Here is a 22,601-nt window from a genome sequence, read left to right on the forward strand (position 1 = left end):
GTTGTGTCTGACTCTTTGCGACCCCATGAACCGCAGCACCCCAGGCCCCCCTGTTCATTACCAACTCCAAGAGTTCACCCAAACCCATGTTCATTGAGTCGGTGATGCCATCCAACCTTCTCATCCTCTGTCGTCCCCTTCTCCTCCTGCTCTAAATCTTTCCCAACATGAGGGTCTTTTCAAATGAGTCAGCTCTTCGCATCAGGAGGCCAAAGTATTGGAGTTTCAGCTTCAACATCAGTCCTTCCAATGAACATCCAGGACTGATCTCCTTTAGGATGGACTGGTTGGATCTCCTTGCAGCCCAAGGGACTCTCAAGAGTTGTCTCCAACACCACAATTCAAAAGCATCAATTCTTCAGTGCTCAGCTTTCTTTATAGTCCAACTCTCACATCCATACATGACCACTGGAAAAACTGTAGCCTTGACTAGACGGACCTTTGTTGACAAAGTGATGTCTCTGCTTTTTAATATGCTGTCTAGGTTGGTCATAACTTTCCTTCCTAGGAGTAAGTGTCTTTTAATTTCATGGCTGCAATCACCATCTGCAGTGATTTTGGAGCTCAGAAAAATAAAGTCAGCCAGTGTTTCCACTGTTTCCCTATCTATTTGCCATGAAGTGATGGGACTGGATGCCATGATCTTAGTTTTCTGAATGTTGAGCTTTAAGCCAACTTTTTCACTCTCCTCTTTCACTTTTATCAAGAGGTGCTTTAGTCCTTTGCTTTCTGCCATAAGGGTGGTGTTATCTGCATGTCTGAGGGTGATTGATATTTCCCCCGGCAATCTTGATTCCAGCTTGTGTTCCTCCAGCCCAGCGTTTCTCATAAGCAGGGTGACAATATATAGCCTTGACATATACCTTTTCTTATTTGGAACCAGTCTGTTGTTCCATGTCCAGTTCTAACTGTTGCTTCCTGACCTGCATACAGGTTTCTCAAGAGGCAGGTCAGGTGGTCTGGTTTTCCCATCTCTTTCAGAATTTTCCAGAGTTTATTGTGATCCACACAATCAAAGGCTTTGGCATAGTCAATAAAGCAGAAATAGATGTTTTTCTGGAACTCTCTTGCTTTTTCCATGATCCAGCAGATGTTGGCAATTTGATCTATGGTTCCTCTGCCTTTTCTAAAACCAGCTTGAACATCTGGAAGTTCACAGTTCACGTATTGCTGAAGCCTGGCTTGGAGAATTTTAAGCATTACTTTACTAGCGTGTGAGATGAGTGCAGTTGTGCGGTAGTTTGAGCATTCTTTGACATCGCCTTTCTTTGGGATTGGAATGAAAACTGACCTTTTCCAGTCCTCTGGCCACTGCTGAGTTTTCCAAATGTGCTGGCGTATTGAGTGCAGCACTTTCACAGCCTCATCTTTCAGGATTTGAAATAGCTCAACTGGAATTCCATCACCTCCACTAGCTTTGTTCGTAGTGACGCTTTCTAAGGCCCACTTGACTTCACATTCCAGGATGTCTGGCTCTAGGTCAGTGATCACACTAGTGTGATTATCTGGGTCATGAAGATCTTTTTTGTACAGTTCTTCTGTGTATTCTTGCCACCTCTTCTTAATATCTTCTGCTTCTGTTAGGTCCATACCATTTCTGTCCTTTATCGAGCCCATCTTTGCATGAAATGTTCCCTTGGTATCTCTGATTTTCTTGAAGAGATCTCTAGTCTTTCCCATTCTGTTGTTTTTGTCTATTTCTTTGCAGTGATCACTGAGGAAGGCTTTCTTATCTCTCCTTGCTATTCTTTGGAACTCTGCATTCAAATTAGACATGGTTAAAAATTTCCTTGCATCACACTTTCCGAGCATTCTGTAGGCTCCCTTGCTTACTATCAGTCCTTCCTGGTTAGCTGGCAGTTTCAGCAGGGCAGGGACAGTGTATTTTTTGTTTGTTTTTGTTCCTCTAGTCTTAGTTCAGTGCCTGATATGTGTACTCAATAACCATTTTAAGAATGGCCCCATACCAATATAAATACTTGTATATTTAGAGAATTCAGATGTTTCTTTTGGCTAAGCAACTAGAGTGATTCTTAAAGCTGTGCTTTAAATATTACAAATTATATATTAAGGAGGTGAATAATAATTAGCTGATACTTGAGGTGGCAGTAGTGTTCTTGTTAAGACACTTTAATCAGTAGCCAATTTTTATATTAGGATTCATAATGAATGTGGTAGTTCAGTGGTAGTGTCATAGTTTCTGATTAAAAAATTATAAAACTTGGAATCTTTTCTTAAAAATTATAAATTTGTTGTATACATTTGATAAAATTTAGAGAATGCAGGTGTCAAGTGATAGTCTTAAATTCAGGTGAAAGACAAAACTTGGAGAAATAACTAACAAATGATATTAGGCTATCATAACGATAGAAGAGAATCTGAAACATTTGCCAAATCCAACTTTAGCCAACTCTAAGAGAGGTGAATTTCTTCATTTCTTTGATTATCCCTACTTAGAGACTGTCACTTCCTCACTCTGTATTTCTTTCGCTTTCTGATTTTGCTTGAATCTTTTATGTGCTATTTAATATTTTCCACTTCCATATTCCTTTAAATAGGGAAGTTTATGGTAAGAAGAATTGTAGTAGCTCCTTGAAAGAATTGGGTTGATGAGTTTAGAAACTAGTATAATTATTCTTACCTTACCTATTTAGTGTGTAAAAGTATTTTCTCATTTAACACTGAGTCTCTAAATTTTACAGTGTTAATTATGGGGCTTAAGTTCTACTCTTATAGTGCAACTTTTCTCAAAATCGTAGTTTTAATTTTTACTGAGGTGTTTTAATAGGGTGATCTTGATTAACTTCCCTCTCATGAAACCTGTGAAATTAGATATTTTCTTACTAGTATTACTCAAAAGATATTCTGAAATAGGGACCATTACAGTATTAATAATAAAATATTTGTTATAGACCCAAAGGAAGTAATTTTGAAATTAAAAAAATTTACATGTGTAATGTCTTATTTTGAAGTAATTTCAAGCCTATAGAATATTTGCAAGCATAGGAGAAACTTGTATATACCCTTTGTGTGGGTGTGTCTGTGTGTGTGTGTGCACGTGCACAGGCGCTCAGTCATGTCCAACTCTTTGTGACCGCACTGACTGTAGCCCACCAGGCTCCTCTGTCTATGGAGTTTTGCAGGCAAGAATACTGGAGTGGGTTGCCATTTCCTTCTCTCCGAGATCTTCCTGACTCAGAAATCAAACCTGTGTCTCCTACATCTCCTGCATTTCAGGCAGATTCTTTACCACTAAGCTACCAGGGACCCTTTCAGTCCAGTTCAGTCACTCAGTCGTGTCCGACTGTGCGACCCCATGAATTGCAGCATGCCACAACTCCCTGTCCGTCACCAACTCCCGGAGTTCACTCGAACTCACGCCCATCGAGTCGGTGATGCCATCCAGCCATCTCATCCTCTGTCATCCCCTTCTCCTCCTGCCCCCAATCCCTCCCAGCGTCAGAGTCTTTTCCAGTGAGTCAACTCTTCGCATGAGGTGGCCAAAGTACTGGAGTCTCAGCTTTTAGCATCATTCCTTCCAAAGAACACCCAGGACTGATCTCCTTTAGAATGGACTGGTTGGATCTCCTTGCAGTCCAAGGGACTCCCCTAGATTCAATAATTATGTACAGTTTACCCTGTTTGTTTGGTCATATTTTGTATACCTTTATATGTGTAGTTTTTCCCTGAGTCATTTGAGGGTAAATTGGAAACATCATGCCTCTAAGATCCCAAAATACTTCAGTGGGAATTTCCTAAGAATAATAATATTCTCTTTCATAATGAAAATGAGAAATCTTAATATTCTATTGTCTAACCATAGTCCATATTCAGATTTTGTCAGTTATCCCAATAATGTTTGTTTTATAGCTTTTCTCCCCATTTTAGGATCAGATCCAAAATTATGCATCACTTTTCATTGTTTCTCCGTAGTCTCTTGAATTACAACAGTTCTAGAGCTTTTCTCTTATTTTTCTGACCTTGACACTTTTGAAGCAAAGGATATAGTTATTTCATAGATCTTCTTTATTCAAGGTTATCTGATGCTGCTTGTGATTAGATTTAGGTTATGCTTTTTTTTTTTTTTACAGGAATAAATCACAAGCTATGCTTTCACAGTTCAACATATCTGGAGGTGTATAGTATTGGTTTGTTCCAGTATTGGTAGGTCTGTCTCTATGTATGTATTCATCCATATTCATTCATTATCTTCAATACATTTACTTCTTTTCTCAAGTCTTAAATACGTGGAAAGTGCTTTCAGAATTGCTAAGTCATTATATTGGATAAGTAAACCTACTAACCGTAGTATTTGCAGTTCTTTAAAGGTAAAACTTAATTACGGGAAAATGCATAAATCTTGAGAACAATTGGATGAGTCTTGACAAATATACCCATATTCACATGTATATCAAGATTAAGAAAATTTCCTTAACCCTAGAAAGTTTCCTGGTGTCCCTTTCTTGTTAATAATGCTTTCCACCACTGACAACTGCTTTGTTGATTTTTTCCCCCCTGTTAAAAATTAATTTAGCCTATTAGAACTCTGTAGAAATGGAATCATACAGCATGTGCTCTTTTGTGTCTAGTTTCTTTTGTTGGTATAATATCTGTGGTTTTCATTCACATTGTTTTGTTATTAGTAGTTTATTCTTTTTATAGCTGAGTTGTATACAGTGTATGAAACCATCACAGTTTGTTTATCCAGTCTACTGTGATAGACATTTGGGTTGTTTTCAGTTTATGGGTTTCGTAAATAAAGCTGCTGTGAACATGAAGTACAAGTTTGTGTATTTTCTTTTCTCTTGAGTAAATGCTTATGAGTGGAACTGATGTGCATTGGATAAATGTATGTTTATCTTGTGAAAATAAAATTGTCAAATTTGTTCCGTAGCAATTGTATCATTTCACGACTTCATGACTGATTATGAGATTTCTGGTTGCTCCACATTCTCACCACCATCTGGTGTTATTAGCCGTTTAAGTGTTAGCTGTTTTAGTGAATGATATCTCATTATTGGCTTTAATTTGCTTTTCTCTCAGTCCTAATGATGTTGAGTACATTTCCCACTATGCTTATTGACCATTCATATAACTTTCTTCATGAAGGGTCTGTTCAACTCTCTCTTCCTAGTCGTGTCCGACTCTTTGCAACCCCGTGGACTGTAGCCCACCAGGCTCCTCCGTCCATGGGATTTCCAGGCAAGAATACTGGCGTGGGTTGCCATTTCCTTCTCAATTTTACATTTTGTGGTACAAATTGTAAGACATTTTATTGTGAATATATTCTTCCATTTTGTAGCTTGCTTACTGACTGCTTATTGATTGTCTTCTAGACGTATTAAGGTTTTAATTTTTAGGAATTCATAGTTATTAATGTTTTCCTATCATGGTTACTACTTTTTATAAAACTTACTTTATTTTATTTTTGGTCGCACTAGGCCTTCAGTGCTGCATCTGGGCTTTCAGTTGTGGCAAGCAGGGGCTATTCTTTGTTGTGGTGTGTGGGCTTCCTTTTGCGATGGCTTCTTTTGTTGCAGAGGACAGGCTGTCGGTGCACAGGCTCTGTAGTTGTGGTTCATGCGCTCTAGAATGCAGATTCAGTAGTTGTGGTGCTTGGACTTAGTTGCCTTGCGGCCTGTGGAATCTTCCCAGATCAGGGATCGAACTAGTGTCCCCTGCGCTGGCAGGTGGATTCCTGAGCACTGGACCACCAGGGAAGTCCAGTTATTACTTTTTTTTTAATCCCAAGAAATTTTTGCCTATCCTCAGTTCACAAAAATATTCTCTTGTGATGTCCTTTATAAGCTTTATCAGTTTATATTTTACATTTAGGTTTATTTTCCATCACAGATTAGTTTTGGTGGATTGTGTGATGTGTCATAAGTAGAGATTAGAACTTAATGTTTATTGTTTTTCTCTTTTTGCAGATTCACATTTCTAAGTGTCTTTTTTAAGCCAAGAGAAAATTTTATGATTGTAATATACTCTAATTTGATTTATTATACTTTTGGGAAAGCTGAGTACTTCAACACTTACTTAGTACAGAAATGTGTAAATTTAGAGACTATATAAACAAATGAAGATGAGATCATTATTTTATGATAATGGAAATAACTAGAACATTTTAACATGTTTCAAAGAATAGATATGTTACTAACTTTACTGTTTGGCAATAATGAGAAAGAGACTTAGTTAAGAACTGTTTTTTCATTGTACATATTCTACAAATGGATGGTTTTTTAGTTTTCCATATGAAATCATCATCTTTTATGCAGCTTGCAAAGTGATCTGATTGCCATGTTTTATCTCTTTTATTGATGGTCTTAAGTCTGTCAGGCTTTCCATTTGAAACCCCTATTTTCAGGAGTTTATGAGCTGACAGTTGAAAAAAAAAATTAACCAGCAAAAAAACTTGGCATTCATGATCTTGGTTCAATATAAGGTACTTTGCTTTAATAAAATTTTAAGTAGTCAGCTCTTTTTTTTTTTTTTTTTTTTTAGGTTGCAAATAGCACAAAGAGGAATAAAGGAATTTTTTTGGTTAAATAGATATGGAATATTTTTCCGGACAACTTACCCCAATTAGATTTATAAAGCAAACTTTTCCCTTTTAGAAATCATTTAAGTATGTACTTTCCTGTGTTCCAGTTCCCACAAGATGTTGCCTTAAGATTTTCCTTTTCCTTTGCTATAGTTCATAGCAAGTATCCACTATCCCTTTTCTTTTTTCTGTCCACTTGTGCTTTTAAAATTCTCCCTAGTATGTTTACATTAAAAATGGCTTTATATTTTGGCATTCTTTTGTCCTTTTCCCCTCATCTTTGCAATGCCTCTTGCACAAAACTTTACCTATTGGTTGTAAAACAATATTAACTTTGAGAGAAGTTGTGGCATAAATAGCAAGAATTTTCTTGAAGTGCCAACTTTAAAAACTATCCTGAAGAGCTGTCACTTAGAGAGCAGACTTTTAGGCAAGTTTTTTCTTCTTCTTCTGGAAAGTGTGTAAGTCAGCTTGAGTACTTTCACAATCCGTTTTTAACCCAATATCATTCACATAGTGAACACTTAACTGCTATTGGTCCCCAAAGGTGTCTGTGGGCGTTTTTTTGTTGCTTTTATTTCACTTCTCATTTTTTTTTTTTTTTAAAAAACCATTTCCTGAAAACTCAGTGCAGAAATGTAACCTACTGCAGGAAGTGAGATGATCTTCTTTTGCTGTATTCTGAAGATAATTTGCTTCAGACAGGAGATTTTTGGGTGCTTGCTGAAATTTTGGAGATCTGGGAAAATGGGGGTAATAACATGACACCAGTTCTTAAGCAGCAACATCTGCTGTGGTTCAAAGCCACACAAAGAAAGCTGTTTAAGCAGTTGAATATTTTGGGCTGCACGGACAAGTGTGGTTCAACTGCAAAGACTGCAGAGCAAAAAATTTAAAGTTTCAAGAAGTTGTTAAAAAATGGAGTCATGGAAGATGAGCATCTTTAAGAGACAAACATCACCGTGTCCTCCAGGCTATCGAAGATCTTTGTCAGAACCTGCTGATACACACTCAGAGATAGGAACAAGCTTAAAGAGTTATCCATGGCGTGGTCCAGTGAAAAGCAAGAGGAAGAAAAATGAACAGGCTGTTTCCAGTCTAGGAAAGCCACTGGGTGCTTATCGGTGGCAAACACACCACAGCTTAAGGTTGAAAGGGGACAAAAAGGAGCAATTGGAAAATAATAAAGGAGACTTGGATGAACCACCACAACAAGCAGTCCTGCCAAAGATGGTTGGGGATAATATTTCTTCCTCTGGCAATGAAGTCCTTGGGACATCAATGGAGAAGCAGAACCTGGTAAACACTCAGTCACTTCGGGTTCCATTCAGCAGATCTCTTTCAGAGCCAGAACCCCGCTCCAGTGTCAGATTTGTTAGACGGTGGCCAACTTCATTGGGGTCAGTGGAGTCTGATCAGCAGGGATATTTCATCCGTGGCATTTTCTCTACTCTTTCCAATGGCTTCTCCAGGATGCTGAGTCTAAAAGGAGGGTCAACCAGTGAGCCAGTAAGAGAAGGTATATTGTGATGAATAAGGGGGAAGAGGGATTTTAATTATTTGTGTTTTATAATGAATAAAACATCCTATTTGCTCATTATAAAATAATTTACTTAATTAGTGCAATTTTTAAAAAGTATTAAACTATTTTAGAAGCTCAATGAATGATAGTAATTAATAGTAAAAAATTGATTTAGAAGGAATTTTTTTATTATGTTATACTCTGAACTCTTAATTTTGGGGCCTGTGTAAAATTATTTGTTTTGGTTTGTCTTTTACCCTTTTTAATCCCATTGATCTACTTTTGTACATTAAATGCAGTTTAGAGGGAGAAAGTATCAAATCATCTCCTTCTGACAAAGTTGAGAGTTAAAGAGAATTCCTTCTATTATCTCTTCATAAAAATTAACAAATGTTATTAGAGCTATTTAGAGCTGGATTGTATTGATAGCTTTTAATAGGTGGGACTTCTGATCTGCTCATGTCTTGGTAATACACAATTTGAAAATGGAAGGAAAAGATGCAAATCTTGAATAATTAGGTTACAAAATAGAAATTTGTGTTTGATTCATTTCAGGTAACAGAATTGTCAATATTTAAAATAAACTCAGGATTTGTTTATATTTTAAAATGTTTTATATTGATGATAGTGTTTTAAGCTACCAAAAGAAACCTTAAATTTTTATCTGATTGCTTTGGATGTGATTGAGCTTATCTGAGGAACTACTTCATTTATGAGTTAAGACTTGTTATTGATTTTTTTGTTTGTCTTATTTTTGAAAACCTTAATATACTGATAATATTTCTATTGAGTTGAGGTCATTTTTGGATATGCTCTTTCCGTTAGAAAACTTTATCTTCTCTTTAATTATGAGATTGACCACATCAGCAGAAGTTTGAATTCTTTCTAAAATTGTGGAAATTGTTGAATAATTTTCATACTAGAATACAGTTTAATTTCTTTAAAAATAATGTCAGTGAAAAATTGAGTAATTTTCCAAGTGTATTTGTGCCAAAAATTCAGTATGTCTCCTAAACCTTGTTTTCCCTTTAGATTTTCCTTTGCCCAGGGAGTTTTAATTATACTATTAAGGAAATATATTTTCGTCTTACTCTTGGTTTATAGATAATCACTGAAAGTAAAGTCTTTCTTGATGTGTCTCTATTAACATCCTGTTAAAATATTTTAGAGACTAAGTTATTGCATTTCCTTGGATACTAGTATGTCTGTTCCTTGCCAGGTGATCATAGGATGATCTAAGTAAAGGAGAATCAAAGGATAAGAGTTTAAAGGAAATTCTTAGAATCAGTGCCTCCCAGTAGTTAATGTGTATACATTTGATAAAAGAAATCTATTTTTGATGTTTGTATTTACAATCCTTTTTGGACTTTTGTACTTAACTTTCAGTTTTTAGCAATTTCACCAACCTGTTGGCAGCCCACTTATATGTGAAATCATCTGAGAATGTTTCCTAGCTTTTTATACACTTATGGTCTACTTAAAGTGACTTCCCTGGTGGCTCAGACGGTAAAGCATCTGTCTACAACGTGGGAGACCCGGGTTCGATCCCTGGGTCGGGAAGATCTCTGGAGAAAGAAATGGCAACCCCCTCCAGTACTCTTGCCTGGAAAATCCCATGGATGGAGGAGCCTGGTAGGCTACAGTCCATGGGGTCGCAGAGTCAGACGCGACTGAGCAACTAAACTGAAGTGATATAAACATTTTATGTTTACTACTTCATAATATATTATACATTCTAATCATACAATAATTATGCAAATAGAGACATATTTGGAGTGAAAGGTACTATGCTAAGGGATTTCAGGTCCTAGAGGTAAAGCACAGAACATAGTGTTCCTCCCTGTCAGATCAGCTGTTTTTATTTATCAGTTACTATGTATGGTATTTCCTGAGTGCTTCACAGGTGGAGAGTCAAGCTCTTAAAACAGAAGGATACTGTTTAATGCCAAAACTGGAGCTAATTCTTGTGTGTTGTTTAGTCCCTTATTCATGTCCCACTCTTGCAACCCCATGGACTGTAGCCTGCCAGGCTCCTCTGTCCATTGGATTTCCAAGGCAAGAATATTGGAGTGGGTTGCTATTTCCTTCTCCAGGGGATTGAACCTGCTTCTCCTTCATTAGCAGGCTCATTGCCAGATGGATTCTTTACTGCTGAGCCACCGGGGTAGAGATTTCTTTTTCTCTTTGGACTATAGCTTCTGCCCAGCCTAGAGTCTACCCAAGTGGTTTTCTAAACTTCTGCAGTTGTGAACCTTTCTTTATTTCTCATTCTCCACAGGGGAAAAAATACAATTGGCCCAGGAGATCTGAATTCTCCTTCTATCTTATGCCAATTTGCACTTGTGAAATTTAATCTCTGAATTTCTCTTTATACTTTTGTGGCATAGTAATTTCTTTCTTACAAAGTAAAATTTGAAAATATGTAAATTATAGTTTATGTAGTATTTGTTTACAAATACTGTGTGAGTAGAACTTGTTCTTATCAGAGTTGCTATTATTATATTGTGGCAAGATGTGGGATTATTAGAATATAGATGTCTTTAAGAAAATCAATATATTTTAAAATTTGAAACCCACTAGTGTTTGTTACTTTTCTTGTTCCATATGAACTGCAATATATGAGAGGCATTAAATAATATAGCATGTATTTAAAGCATTTAAAGTAGTGTTTGGCACATAGCAGTTGTTTAGTACTTGATATATATATATATATTTATGTTGAGTTTTCATTTTTTGCAGTCAAAATGTTTTTTCCCTTTTTATTGAAGTATAGTTGATTTACTATATTCATATATTTGATATTATTTCTATTAAGAAAGTAAATATATGGGGATAGATAGTAATTTTTAAAAATAATGAGAAAGAGGATACCCAATTATTGAATTCATTATAATTACAAAATGTAAATAAATTGTAATGTTCTCTTTTTAAATTCTGTGAGCCTGAACTTTTTCTGAGCATATGCATGTTCCGAGCATAAACAAGTAATAATTCCTTGTATCTAATAATAGCTAAATACAGAATCTTATGCTTAAAGGAATGGAATATACCATGCGTGCATGTGTGCTAAGTCCCTTTAGTCATGCCTGACTCTCTGTGATGCTATGGACTGTAGCCTGCCAGGCTCCTCTGTCCATGGGATTCTCCATGATACTGGAGAATACTGGATACTCCAGAATACTGGAGTGGGTTGTCATGCCCTCCTTCAGAGGATCTTCCTGACCCGGGAATTGAATCCATGTCTCTTAAGTATCCTGCATTGACAGGTGGATTCTTTACCACTAACTCCTCCTGGGAAGCCCTGAAATATACGTACTCAGGATCAATACCAAATTAAAGAGATAAAAGCTTAAAGGTTTCACTACTCTACTGTGTTTAACCCTCCAGCTGTATAATATATATTCCTTTAACCTGCTACAATATATAGATCAAATGATACAGTATAAAAAAAACTAAGACTTGTGTTTCTTATAGCTAAAAATAGTTCCAGCTCTTTTGGGCCCATGTCTAATGATGTCACCATGCTTGAGATAGTGGAAGTAAATTGAAGCAACCAATAAAAGAGGATTAACTAAACAGATCAAATGAAAAAGATACCATATAGTCTTCATAACTGTTGGGCTTCCCACGTGGCCCAGTGGTAAAGAATCTGCTTGTCAATGCAGGAGATGTAAGAGATGCAGGTTCAATCTCTGGGTTAGGAAGATCCCCCAGAGTAGTAAATGGAAACCGCTTCAATATTCTTGCCTGAAAAATTCCATGGACAGATTATAGTCCATGGGGTTGCAAAGAGTTGGACATGACTTAGCAACTAAACAACAATGGAGATTCCTTAAAAAACTAGGAATAAAACTACCATATGAGTCAGCAATCCCAGGACTGGGCGGGAAAGTGCACACACTCACACACACACGCGTGTGTGTGGTCAGGTAGCATTCATACACACACATGGTCAGATAGCATTCTTCTGAGGCTTCTTCAGCTTGTAGTCAGGGCTGTCTTCTTACTGTCTTCTCACTTGGCCTTTACTCTGTGCACAGGTGACTCTCTAGTCTCTTTTTTTTATAGGGACACCAGTCCCATTAGGTCAGGACCCCACATGAATAGAGGAGCGAGGTGGACTGCAGTCCATGGGGTCATACAGAGTCGGACATGACTGAGCAACAAACACACATACCACCCTTCTGACTTCATTTAACCTTAACTACTTCCTTAAAGGCTCATAGTCACACTGGGGCCTAGAGTTTCAACATATAAATAAACTTTAGGGTGACACAGTTCATTCCATATCACCAGGAAACAAAGGTCTCACAAATAATGAGGCCATTAATGCAATGTATTAGCAAAAATTCCAAAATATTATATAGCATAGTCAGATGTATGCTCAAACTTAATTTGTTATAAAGTTAAGTAACTTTAGAGAAAAATAGGCCATATCACTTTAAATTTATCTTATTTTTCTCATTTTATGTGTGTTTATTTTTGAAATGGTTATGAATGGTGTAAGTTATCTTCCTCCTTTTCTTTTAAGACTATTTCATTTACATTCCCATCTGCTGACCATTAACGAAAATGTTGAGGATATCAGACACTCTGGTAATCTATTATATTGAAATGTGGAAGAAGGCTCTACTGGACACTTCAGTTGTTTATATATTTTTCCCATTACAATTTTTCTTTATGGGTACATGCCTTACCCACCTTTTCCTGGTTTGTATTATTTCTTTGAGGGTATACCAGGGATGATTATACTGTGGAATACAATCATCTTGTATCTCGTTATATATATTGTAAGATTTTCTGCTTGAAAGCTATAAAACATTAATAATGTCTACAACAATTTATGAGTACAATTTTCTCCCATAACTTTACCAGATTGGTAATTAAACCTTAGTTTATTATAGTTTTGTGTTTGACTCATAGCATAGGGTGAGGAAAAGGAAAAGATCTTTGGGGTTGGACTAGTGGCTTCACGATTTTACACGTGCTGCTGTCTGGTTATATGCCTGAGAAAGTCTCACATAACCTTTCTGAGCTTTCATTTTCTCATCAGTAAAGTGTGGGATGATGATAACTATCTAGTAGGCTTATTATAAATAGTAAGTGAAACAAGATGCCCAGTGCTTATTATATACTTAATTAATAAACACTTTTTATGGTTTTTGAAACATTTATTTTTATTTATTTTTGACTGCTCTGGGTCTTGTTGCTGTGTTTAGGCTTTCTCTCGTTACGGCGACCAGGAGCTGCTGTTCATGCAGTGCATGGGCTTCTGATTGTGGTGGCTTCTTTTGTTGCAACGCGTGGGCTCCAGGTGCACAGGCTTCAGTAGTTGTGGCATGAGGCTCAGTACTTGTGGTGCTTGGGCTTAGTTGCCTCACAACATATGGGATCTTCCTGCACCAGGGATCAAACCCATGTCCCCTGCATTGGATTCTTAACCACTGGACCACCAGGAAGCCCAGTTTTTATGATTATTAGTTTAATAGGTATATAACATTATGATTATATTTTTATTAGTGAAGTGGCGCATTTTTCTATAAAATAGCTTATATTTGTAATATAATATTTGATTATTTTACAAGTAGACTTTCTTTTGTTTCTTTTGACTATCAAGTGGAATCTGAGTAGATGTAGCGGTATTTCATTTTTTTCAGTTATTCTGCATTGTAGGTTTTAAAATCATTTACATTTATCCCAAATATTTTGGTTTTCAAATAAAATTTCAGCAATTTAAAAGAGTTATTCAAACTTGAAAACATGCTTGTAATCCATCTTTGTTTCTTGATTTATGTAGAAAACTTATCTTAACATTAGTACAAATATGTTCTTATAGTTCATCATTTTAAAAATTTATTTTGGAAATGATTAATTATATTCTATCTGAGATAGATTTAGTTGTGTGAAATGAGATATAGAACTAAACAAATTATTTGTAACATTAATAACGGTTGTAACAAATTTCTGTCTTATGTGATTTCAGTATATATTTAAAATTTTTTTTATTAAAATTTTTAAATAGAAATATAGTTGATTTACAATGTTAGTTTCTGGTATAAAGCAGAGTGATTTCAGATATATATATTCTTTTTCATATTCTTTTCTATTGTGGTTTATTGCAGGATATTGAATATAATTCCCTGTGCTATACAGTAGTCTGAGTTCTATAAATAGTAGTTTGTATCTGCTAATCCCAGACTTTTCCTCCACTCCCTTTCCCCTTTGGTAACCATAAGTTTGCTTTCTTTGTCTGTGGGTCTGTTTCTGTTTTGTAAATAAGTTTATTTGTTATAGTATAGCTTCCACATATAAGTAATATCGTACGGTGTTTGACTTTCTCTTTCTGACTTGTGTCACTTCGTGTGATCATCCCTAGGTCTGTCCTTGTCGCTGCAGATGGCAGTATTTCATTCTTTTTCATGGCTTACTAGTATTCCACACAGTGGAATGACTACTACACACACACTACGTCTTCCTTATCCATTTTTCTGTTGATGGACGTTCAGTTTGCTTCCATGTCTTGGCTATTGTAAATAATACTGCTGTGAACATTGGGGTGGGTGTCTTTTTGAAATAGAGTTTTTGTCTTTTCTGGTTATGTGCCCAGGAGTGGGGTTGTTGGATCATATGGTAGCTCTATTTTTAGTTTTTTAAGGAACCTCAGTATTGTTTTCCATAGTGACTGCACCAGTTTATGTCCCACCAGCAGTGCTGGAGGGCTCCCTTTTCTCCACACCCCTCCAGCATTTGTTATCTGTAGACTTGAGTGATGGCCGTTTCGACCACTGTGACTTGGTACCTCATTGTAGTTTTGATTTGCATTTCTCTAATAACTAGTGATGTTGAGCATCTTTTCATTTGCCAAGTTGCCATCTGTATATTGTCTTTGGATAAATGTCTATTTAGGTCTTCTACCCATTTTTTGATTGGGTTGTTTGTTTTCTTTTGTTATTGAGTCGTATGAGCTGTTTGTATATTTTGGATATTAAGCCCTTTTTGGTTGCATCATTTGTGAATACTTTCTCCCATAGGTTGTCTTTTCATTTTGTTAATTATTTCCTTTAGTGTGAAAAAATTTGCAAGTTTGATTAGATCCCATTTGTTTATTTTTGCTTATTTCTATTGCCTTGGGAGACTAACTTAAAACATTGGTACAATTTATGTCAGAGAATGTTTTGCCTATGTTTTCTTCTAGGAGTTTTATGGCGTCATGTCTTATATTTAAGTCTTTAAGCCATTTTGAGTTGTTTATTGTGTATGGTGTTAAGGGAGTGTTCTAACTTCATTGATTTACATGTGGCTGTCCAGCATTTCCAATACCACTTGCTGAACAGACTATTTTTTCTTCATTATATATCCTTACCTCTTTTGTCAAAGATTAATTGCCCATAGGTATCTGGATTTCTTTCTGGACTCTGGATTCTGTTTTTTTGATCTATATGTCTGTTTTGCTGCCAATACCACACTGCTTTGATTACTATAACTTTATAGCATTGTCTAAGTCTGGTAGGGTTATGCCTATACTTTTGTTCTTTTTTCTCAGGATTGCTTTGGCAATTCTGGGTCTTTATGGCTCCATACAAATTTTAGGATTTTTTTGTTCTAGTTCTGTGAAAAATGGCATGGGTATTTTGATAGAGATAGTGTTAAATCTATAGAATTCTTTGGGTTGTATAGCCATTTTAACAATATTAATTCTTCCAACCCAAGAGCAATGGGATGTTGTTCCATTTTTTGAATCATTTTCAGTTTGCATAAGCAGTGTTTTGTAGTTCTCAGCATTATAAGTCACTCATTCCTTGGTCAGATTTATTCCTAAATAATTTATTTTTTCAATGTGACTTTAAAAGGGATTCTTTACTTTTCCTTTTTTGATATTTCATTGTTTGCATAAGGAAATGCAACAGATTTCTACATGTTAATCTTGTATCCTGCTACCTTGCTGAATTGAAACCACTATCAATTCTAGTGGTTTCTGTGTGGAAGCTTTAGGGTTTTCTATATCTAGAATGTCATTTGCATATAATGATAGTTTTACCTCTTTTCTTCCAATTTTGATGCCTTTTATTACTTTTTTCTTATCTGATTGCTATGGTTAGAACTTTCAATGTTATGTTGAATAGAAGTGTGAGAGTGGACATCCTTGTCTTGTTCCAGATTTTAGCAAAAAGGCTTTCAACTTTTTACTGTTGAGTATTATGTAGGCTATAGGTTTGTCATAAATAACTTATTATATTGAGATATGTTCCTTGTATACTCTTTTCTGTAAGAGTTTTAAATTATGAGTGGATGTTGAATTTTATCAAAAGCTTTTTCTGTATCTTTTGAGTCAATCATGTGATTTTTGTCTTTTCTTTTGTTGATGTGGTGTGACACATTAATTGATTTGTGTATGTTGAACCATCCTTTTGACCCTGGGATGAATCCAACTTGATCATGGTGTATGGTCTTTTTTTATGTGTTGTTGGATTCAGTTTGCTAATGTTTTGTTGAGAATCTTTGCGTCTGTATTCATTAAAGATGCTGACTTGTAATTTTGTTTTATGGTAGTGTTTTGGTTTAAAATATTTGGAATGTCTTTATGTCTATTTTAAATGTTCTCTGCAGTTTCTCTTATTTCACAGATTTTTCTATTTCTAAAAGCAATGTTTTTTCCTCCAAAATGAAATAGTCTTTTCTCCAATTATGAAAGTTTAAAAAAAACTCTTTAAAAAATTTGTACATAACATACCTGATTCTTTATTTTCTTTTCAATAAACTAGAGTTAGTATTTCAAACATCATGAAATTGTTATAGGGATTAAATCAGATAGTATGTGTCAAGCACTTTTAACTACTTTTTAGTAAGAGCTCAATTAATGATAGCTTTAAAATAGTAATAATGCTGTGTGTTCATGAAGATACACCCTGAAATCTTTTTGTATTAGACTTAAAAAATGTTCCAGTCTTAATTATATGTTTATAAATCAATTTTGTCTAAATGTTATTTTCTAAATGTGTTCTTGGGACTTCCCTCATAACTCAGTTAGTAAAGAATCTGCCTGCAATGCAAGAATCTGCCTGTGATGCAGGAGACCCGGGTTCAATTCCTGGATCTGGAAGATCCCCTGGAGAAGGAAATGGCAACCCACTCCATTATTCTTGCCTGGAAAATCCCATGGACAGAGGAGCCTGGTGGGCTACGACCATGGGGTTGCAAGAGTCGGACACAACTTAGCGATTAAGCCACCAAATATGTTCTCAGATTATGGGAATACTTTTAAGTTCTGATTTGTTGTTTAATCAACAGAACTATCACAGTTTTTTACAGTATGTAGTTTTCCCACCCAAGAGCACCATGTATGTGTGTTTGTGTCTACAAACTTCCATTTGTTCTTGACTTCTTTAATTTTTTTCATTGATAAGAAAAAACCTGCAAATATTTTTATACTTGTGATTGGGCCCTGTTTTTATTGCATATATTACAGTTAATTTTAAAGATGGTAAGGAAGTACCTTGATATTTGTACTGAGCTATAGTTTATTACTGATTGATTATCTGGTATTTAAAATCACCTTATTTTAGAAGCAGAATATTTTAATGAAAAGATTGGTCTTTTCATTAAAGACATAAAAGACCTTTTTTAAAACTCTTTTTATGTCATCTATTTATTTGCCAAGTAATTCTTTGTGAGTTTATATTTGACTTTTTTGAGCCTGACCTTCCTCATATTTAAAGTAAGGATATTTTTGTATATTGAAAGATTATTAAAAAGAAACATAATATAGTTGTCAAGAATCAAAGGTTTTCTTTAGAGATATTTGGGATTTAAACATGGCTTTAAAGAGAATGATTAAGGGAGACCCTTAAAGAGAATGATTAACACCAACTTCAGTATTTACCTTTGCTGGGGAGAACTGAGGAGACATGAAGGGAAGGAGTACATAGGTTGATGTAAGTTACTGACATTATTTTCATTAAGGGTGGAATTATGGTTTTACAGATATTTATTGCAGTACAAATAAGAAGATGAATGAATTGATTAATTTACAAATCAGGCCATGCATAACCCCTTACTGATAATAGGTCATGAATGAAGAATGATAATTAAAGTGATTAAAGCATTTTAAAATTCTGTCTCTATCACTCATTAGTTAATTCAGCAAATTATTTTCTCTCTCTCTCTCTCTCTAAGCCTCAGTTTCTTCAATTGTAAGATTGAGCAATGCATTCTTTGTAGGCTGTTGTGAAGATTAAATGAAAGAGGATGTGTTATGTTCATAGCATGGGCTTGTCAGGTAGTAAGAACTCAGTAGAAGTTAATACCCAGTGGTGTGTTGAAGCCAACCATGCAAAAGCCAGTTTTGTGCATCTATTCCCAATTCCCATAGTGACATTGCAGTCGTAGCTTAAAATTAGCCATGGTTGGACTGTTTAAAGTCCAGAAATATTACAAATCAAAGAAGAGTGGTGGTTGGAGTAGGGGTGGATGGATATGTTTCAGGAGCTGCAGTGTTAAATGTTTAGCAACAACCACTGGTAACTCCTGTTATTATATAAGTATTTAGAGTCAATAACTAGTATTATTACAGAAAATATGATTTTGATTCTAGATTTAAATATGGTTTTTCTTACATTAAGAACTTTTATATTTGATATTTTAGAGTATCAATTTAAGTTGAATACTGAATTAAATGCCTTATTGTCATCTATTGAGTTTTTTTTTTAATCATTCTTTTTCCATTATTTCACTAGCATCGAATATCTAGGATAACCTATGTATGGTCAATACCTCATTTGAAGTATTTTTTGCTGAGGTGTGCTAGCACTTTTTTTTTTAGTAAGTCATCTGTAACTTTGTTTCTGTCTTTGAGGTTGCACAGTAATTTTTTTTAAAATTTTATTTTGAGTGAAGTATGCATTCCATTTTAGCCCCTTCAATAAAATGTAATCTTTTGCTGAATATTAGAGTGATAAAATACTTTCAAAATTATCTCTAGTGAATTCATTCATTCACTAATTATTTAGTGATTTTTTTGAAAAAGATGATTTAATATTTTGCATTCACTATTATTGATAATTGTTTTACTGCGTCTTGTTTTATTTTAGTGCTCTCAACTTTTAAATTATTTTCACATGGATTTTCAGTATATGTATATGTGCTGAGTAAAATAACCTCCAACATTAATAAGATTTATATTTATTTTTGCCTCATACTTATTGATTATACCTAATAATTAGCTGAATTTGTATTAGTAAGTAAATTAATTGATATAAATTCAGGTAATTATTAGGTATAGTCAATAAAAGGAACTCACTTGAATATTTTCATTTATTTCACTCATAGAATTTGTATGAAAGTCTTCAATTAATTCATTCTTTTTTAAAAAAGTATTTTTTATGGAAGTATAGCTGATTTACAGTGTTGTGTTAATGCTATACAACAAAGTGATTCAGTTACACATATGCATACATTCTTTTTTTCCCAATCTATTCTTGAAAGTAGAATTTTCTTTTCCTTTTTTTCTCATGCTTGAATGATCAAATTTCACTCTTTCCATGTGGTTATGTAATTTCTGAGCAGTCTGAATAATAAAATGAAAAAAATATGTGCTTTATATGCAAAGACTTTCCTTAACAAACAATTGGTTTGATTTTCTTATCTTAAAGTAATTTAGCTTAAATTAATCAAGTTATTAAGTAAATCAATAAATTTATATGAGAGAGCCAATATATTAATTAATAAAATTTCCTGGCTGTTTATTTATTTATCTAAAATATCCTAGTGCTTTTTCCAAAAAAAAAAAAGATTATTTAGCTGTTATCTCACCCTCTCCTGGCTGCCGGTATCTTTTTTCATGCTCATTTTCTAGAAATTTAAGTTGTTGTTCAGTCACTCAGTTGTGTCCAACTCTTTGCGACCCCATGAACTGCATGCAGCATGCCCGGCTTCCCTGTCCTTCACCATCTCCTGGAGCTTGCTCAGACTCATGTCCATTGAGTTGGTGATGCCATCCAACCATCTCCTCCTCTGTCATCCCCTCCTCCTCCTGCCTTCAATTTTCCTAGCCTCAGAGTCTTTTCTAATGAGTTGGTTCTTCGCATCAGGTGGCCAAAGTATTGGAGCTTCAGCTTCAGCATCAGTCCTTCCAATGAATAATTCAGGCTTGATTTCCTTTAGGATGGACTAGTTTGATCTCCTTGCTCAAACGCGTGAATTCTTTGGCACTCAGCCTTCTTTGTGGTCTGACTCGCACATCCGTTCATAACTATTGGAAAAACCATAGCTTTGACTATAACGTCTCTGCTTTTTAAGACACTGTCTAGGTTTGTCATAGCTTTTCTTCCAAGGAGTGAGTGTCTTAATTTCATGGCTGCAGTCTCCATCTGTTTCCATTGTTTCCCCATCCATTTGCCATGTAGTGATGGGACCAGATGCCAAGATCTTAGTTTTTTGAATGTTGAGCTTTAAGCCAACTTTTTCACTCTCCTCTTTTACCTTCATCAAGAGTCTCTTTAGTTCCTCTTTGCTTTCTGCCATAAGGGTGGTATCGTCTGCATATCTGAGGTTATTGATATTTCTCCCAGCAATCTTGATTCCAGCTTGTGCTTCATCCAGCCTGGCATTTTGCATGATGTACTCTGCATATAAGTTAAATAAGCAGGGTGACAGTATACAGTCTTGATCTACTCCTTTCCCAATTTTGAACCAGTCCGTTTTTCCATGTCCAGTTCTAACTGTTGTTTCTGGACCTGCATACAGGTTTCTCAGAAGACTGTTAAGGTGGTCTGGTATTCCCATCTCTTTAAGAATTTTCCACAGTTTGTTGTGATCCACACAGTCAAAGGCTTTAGCATAGTCAAGCAGAAGTAGATGTTTTTCCAGAAGTCTCTTGCTTTTTTCGATGATCCAACAGCTGTTGGCAATTTGATCTGGTTCCTCTGCCTTTTCTAAATCCAGTTTGAACATCTGGGAGTTCTCAGTTCATGTTCTGTTGAAGCCTAGCTTGGAGAATTTGAGCATTACTTTGCTAGCATGTGCAATGAGTGCAATCGTGTGGTAGTTTGAACATTCTTTGGCGTTGCCCTTCTTTGGATTGGAATGAAAACTGACCTTTTCCAGTCCTGTGGCCACTGCTGAGTTTTCCAAATTTGCTGACATATTGAGTACAGCACTTTAACAGCTTCATCTTTTAGGATTTGAAATAGTTTTTTAGGCTACACCTAATAATCTTAGGTGTAGCTAACCTGAGCTATCTAAATATAGAAAAAGTGAAGTCACTCAGTCATGTCTGACTCTTTGTGACCCCATGGACAGTAGCCAACCAGGCTCCTCCGTCCATGGGATTTTCCAGGCAAGAATACTGGAGTGGGTTGCCATTTCCTTCTAGGATTTTATCTATTCATAGGTATGTAATTTCAACCTGTCTCTCAGTGTTAGAATTTGTTGTTAGTCTCAGTTTCCAAAATCAGAGATTCTAGTTTTGCACCTATGCTGAGAACTCGTAGAATTCTCAATAACCATTCTAAAACTTGCCTAGTCATCCAAGTAAAACATTTTTTTACTGTAGTTGCAGTGGGGTCATTTTTTGTTTCTCAAGCCTATAAAGACTAGCAATTCCTTGGTTTTCAGTTGCTCATGGTTTTCTGATGATGTCTTAATAAGCAGAGTAAAGGAAAAAGAGAAAAATCAGAGAAGATTTCATTTTAAATATTATGATTACTAGTTTATTTCACTTTTGGAACTTTATGTTGTGACTTGCAACAAACATTAGGCATCTCTGGCATTTAGGCTGGAGCAAAATTAACCTGTGACTTTTTATATTGGGGTCTGATACCTTAAAGTACCTGGATCCAGATCTTTCTTTTTTATGGACTCCATTTTTTCTTCATCACCAGCTGCTGAGAATGCTACAGAAAGGAATATAGCCCATTATTCACACTCCACACTAGTTTACAACTTAGTGAAGAGGCAGATGTGTAAACAGATAAATAGCAGTCCTTGAGAAGATGTCATTTGAAAGAGATTTGGATTAATGAAAAGTCTCCCATGTTAATAAAGGAGTTAGAGGTGTTCTAGACGGAGAGGACAGTGTGAAGGCCAGGAGTGCATCTAGGGAATGGTGAGAAGTTCACAAAGTAAAAAGTGTAGAGGGTTTGAAGATGAGAAGATGTGACTGGGAATGAAAAGTGAATGGAGGGTCCGTGTTTGGAGAATTCTCTGCCAAGTACCAAGCTAAAGTTTTAATAGAGATTTTAAAGCAGGAGATAAGCTTTGTATTTTAGGAAGATAATTTCATGTTAGCATGCAGGGAGGACTGTGATGAAGAGATTCAATTAAGTTGTGCCAGAGTGAGATGTGATAAAAGCCTGAATTACAGTATTGATAATGATTGAGGGTAGAGACTTAAAAATTCTTTTTTGATGTAGATTGACAATTCGAAGAATAATTCAGAAGGCAAATAGGAATCTGTAATAGGTTTTGTAGATTTAGAACACAGTGACCCCGCTAACCAAGTTTGAGAATAAAGATGTAGAACAAGTTCATAGGGGAAGG

General features: G+C 35.4%; 1 protein-coding gene across 7 annotated transcripts in view; it reads left to right on the plus strand.

The window, feature by feature from the left end:
• The window catches only part of RASAL2 (RAS protein activator like 2), a 397,250-nt gene that overhangs the window by 135,297 nt on the left and 239,352 nt on the right, over positions 1–22,601 (plus strand). For 2 of the 7 annotated variants that reach the window (XM_027565425.1, XM_027565428.1), the window contains exon 1: positions 7,183–8,063. The exons of 3 other annotated variants lie outside the window; for them this stretch is intronic. In XM_027565425.1, coding sequence (XP_027421226.1) covers positions 7,463–8,063 — 601 coding nt within the window. In that variant the 5' untranslated portion in view covers positions 7,183–7,462. Of the gene's footprint in view, positions 1–7,182; positions 8,064–22,601 lie in introns of those variants that run through there. 2 more of the 7 variants (XM_027565426.1, XM_027565429.1) reach the window with 1 other exon arrangement.

The sequence above is a fragment of the Bos indicus x Bos taurus genome, chromosome 16 (assembly GCF_003369695.1).
Source record: "Bos indicus x Bos taurus breed Angus x Brahman F1 hybrid chromosome 16, Bos_hybrid_MaternalHap_v2.0, whole genome shotgun sequence".
NCBI classification, from domain to species: domain Eukaryota; kingdom Metazoa; phylum Chordata; class Mammalia; order Artiodactyla; family Bovidae; genus Bos; species Bos indicus x Bos taurus.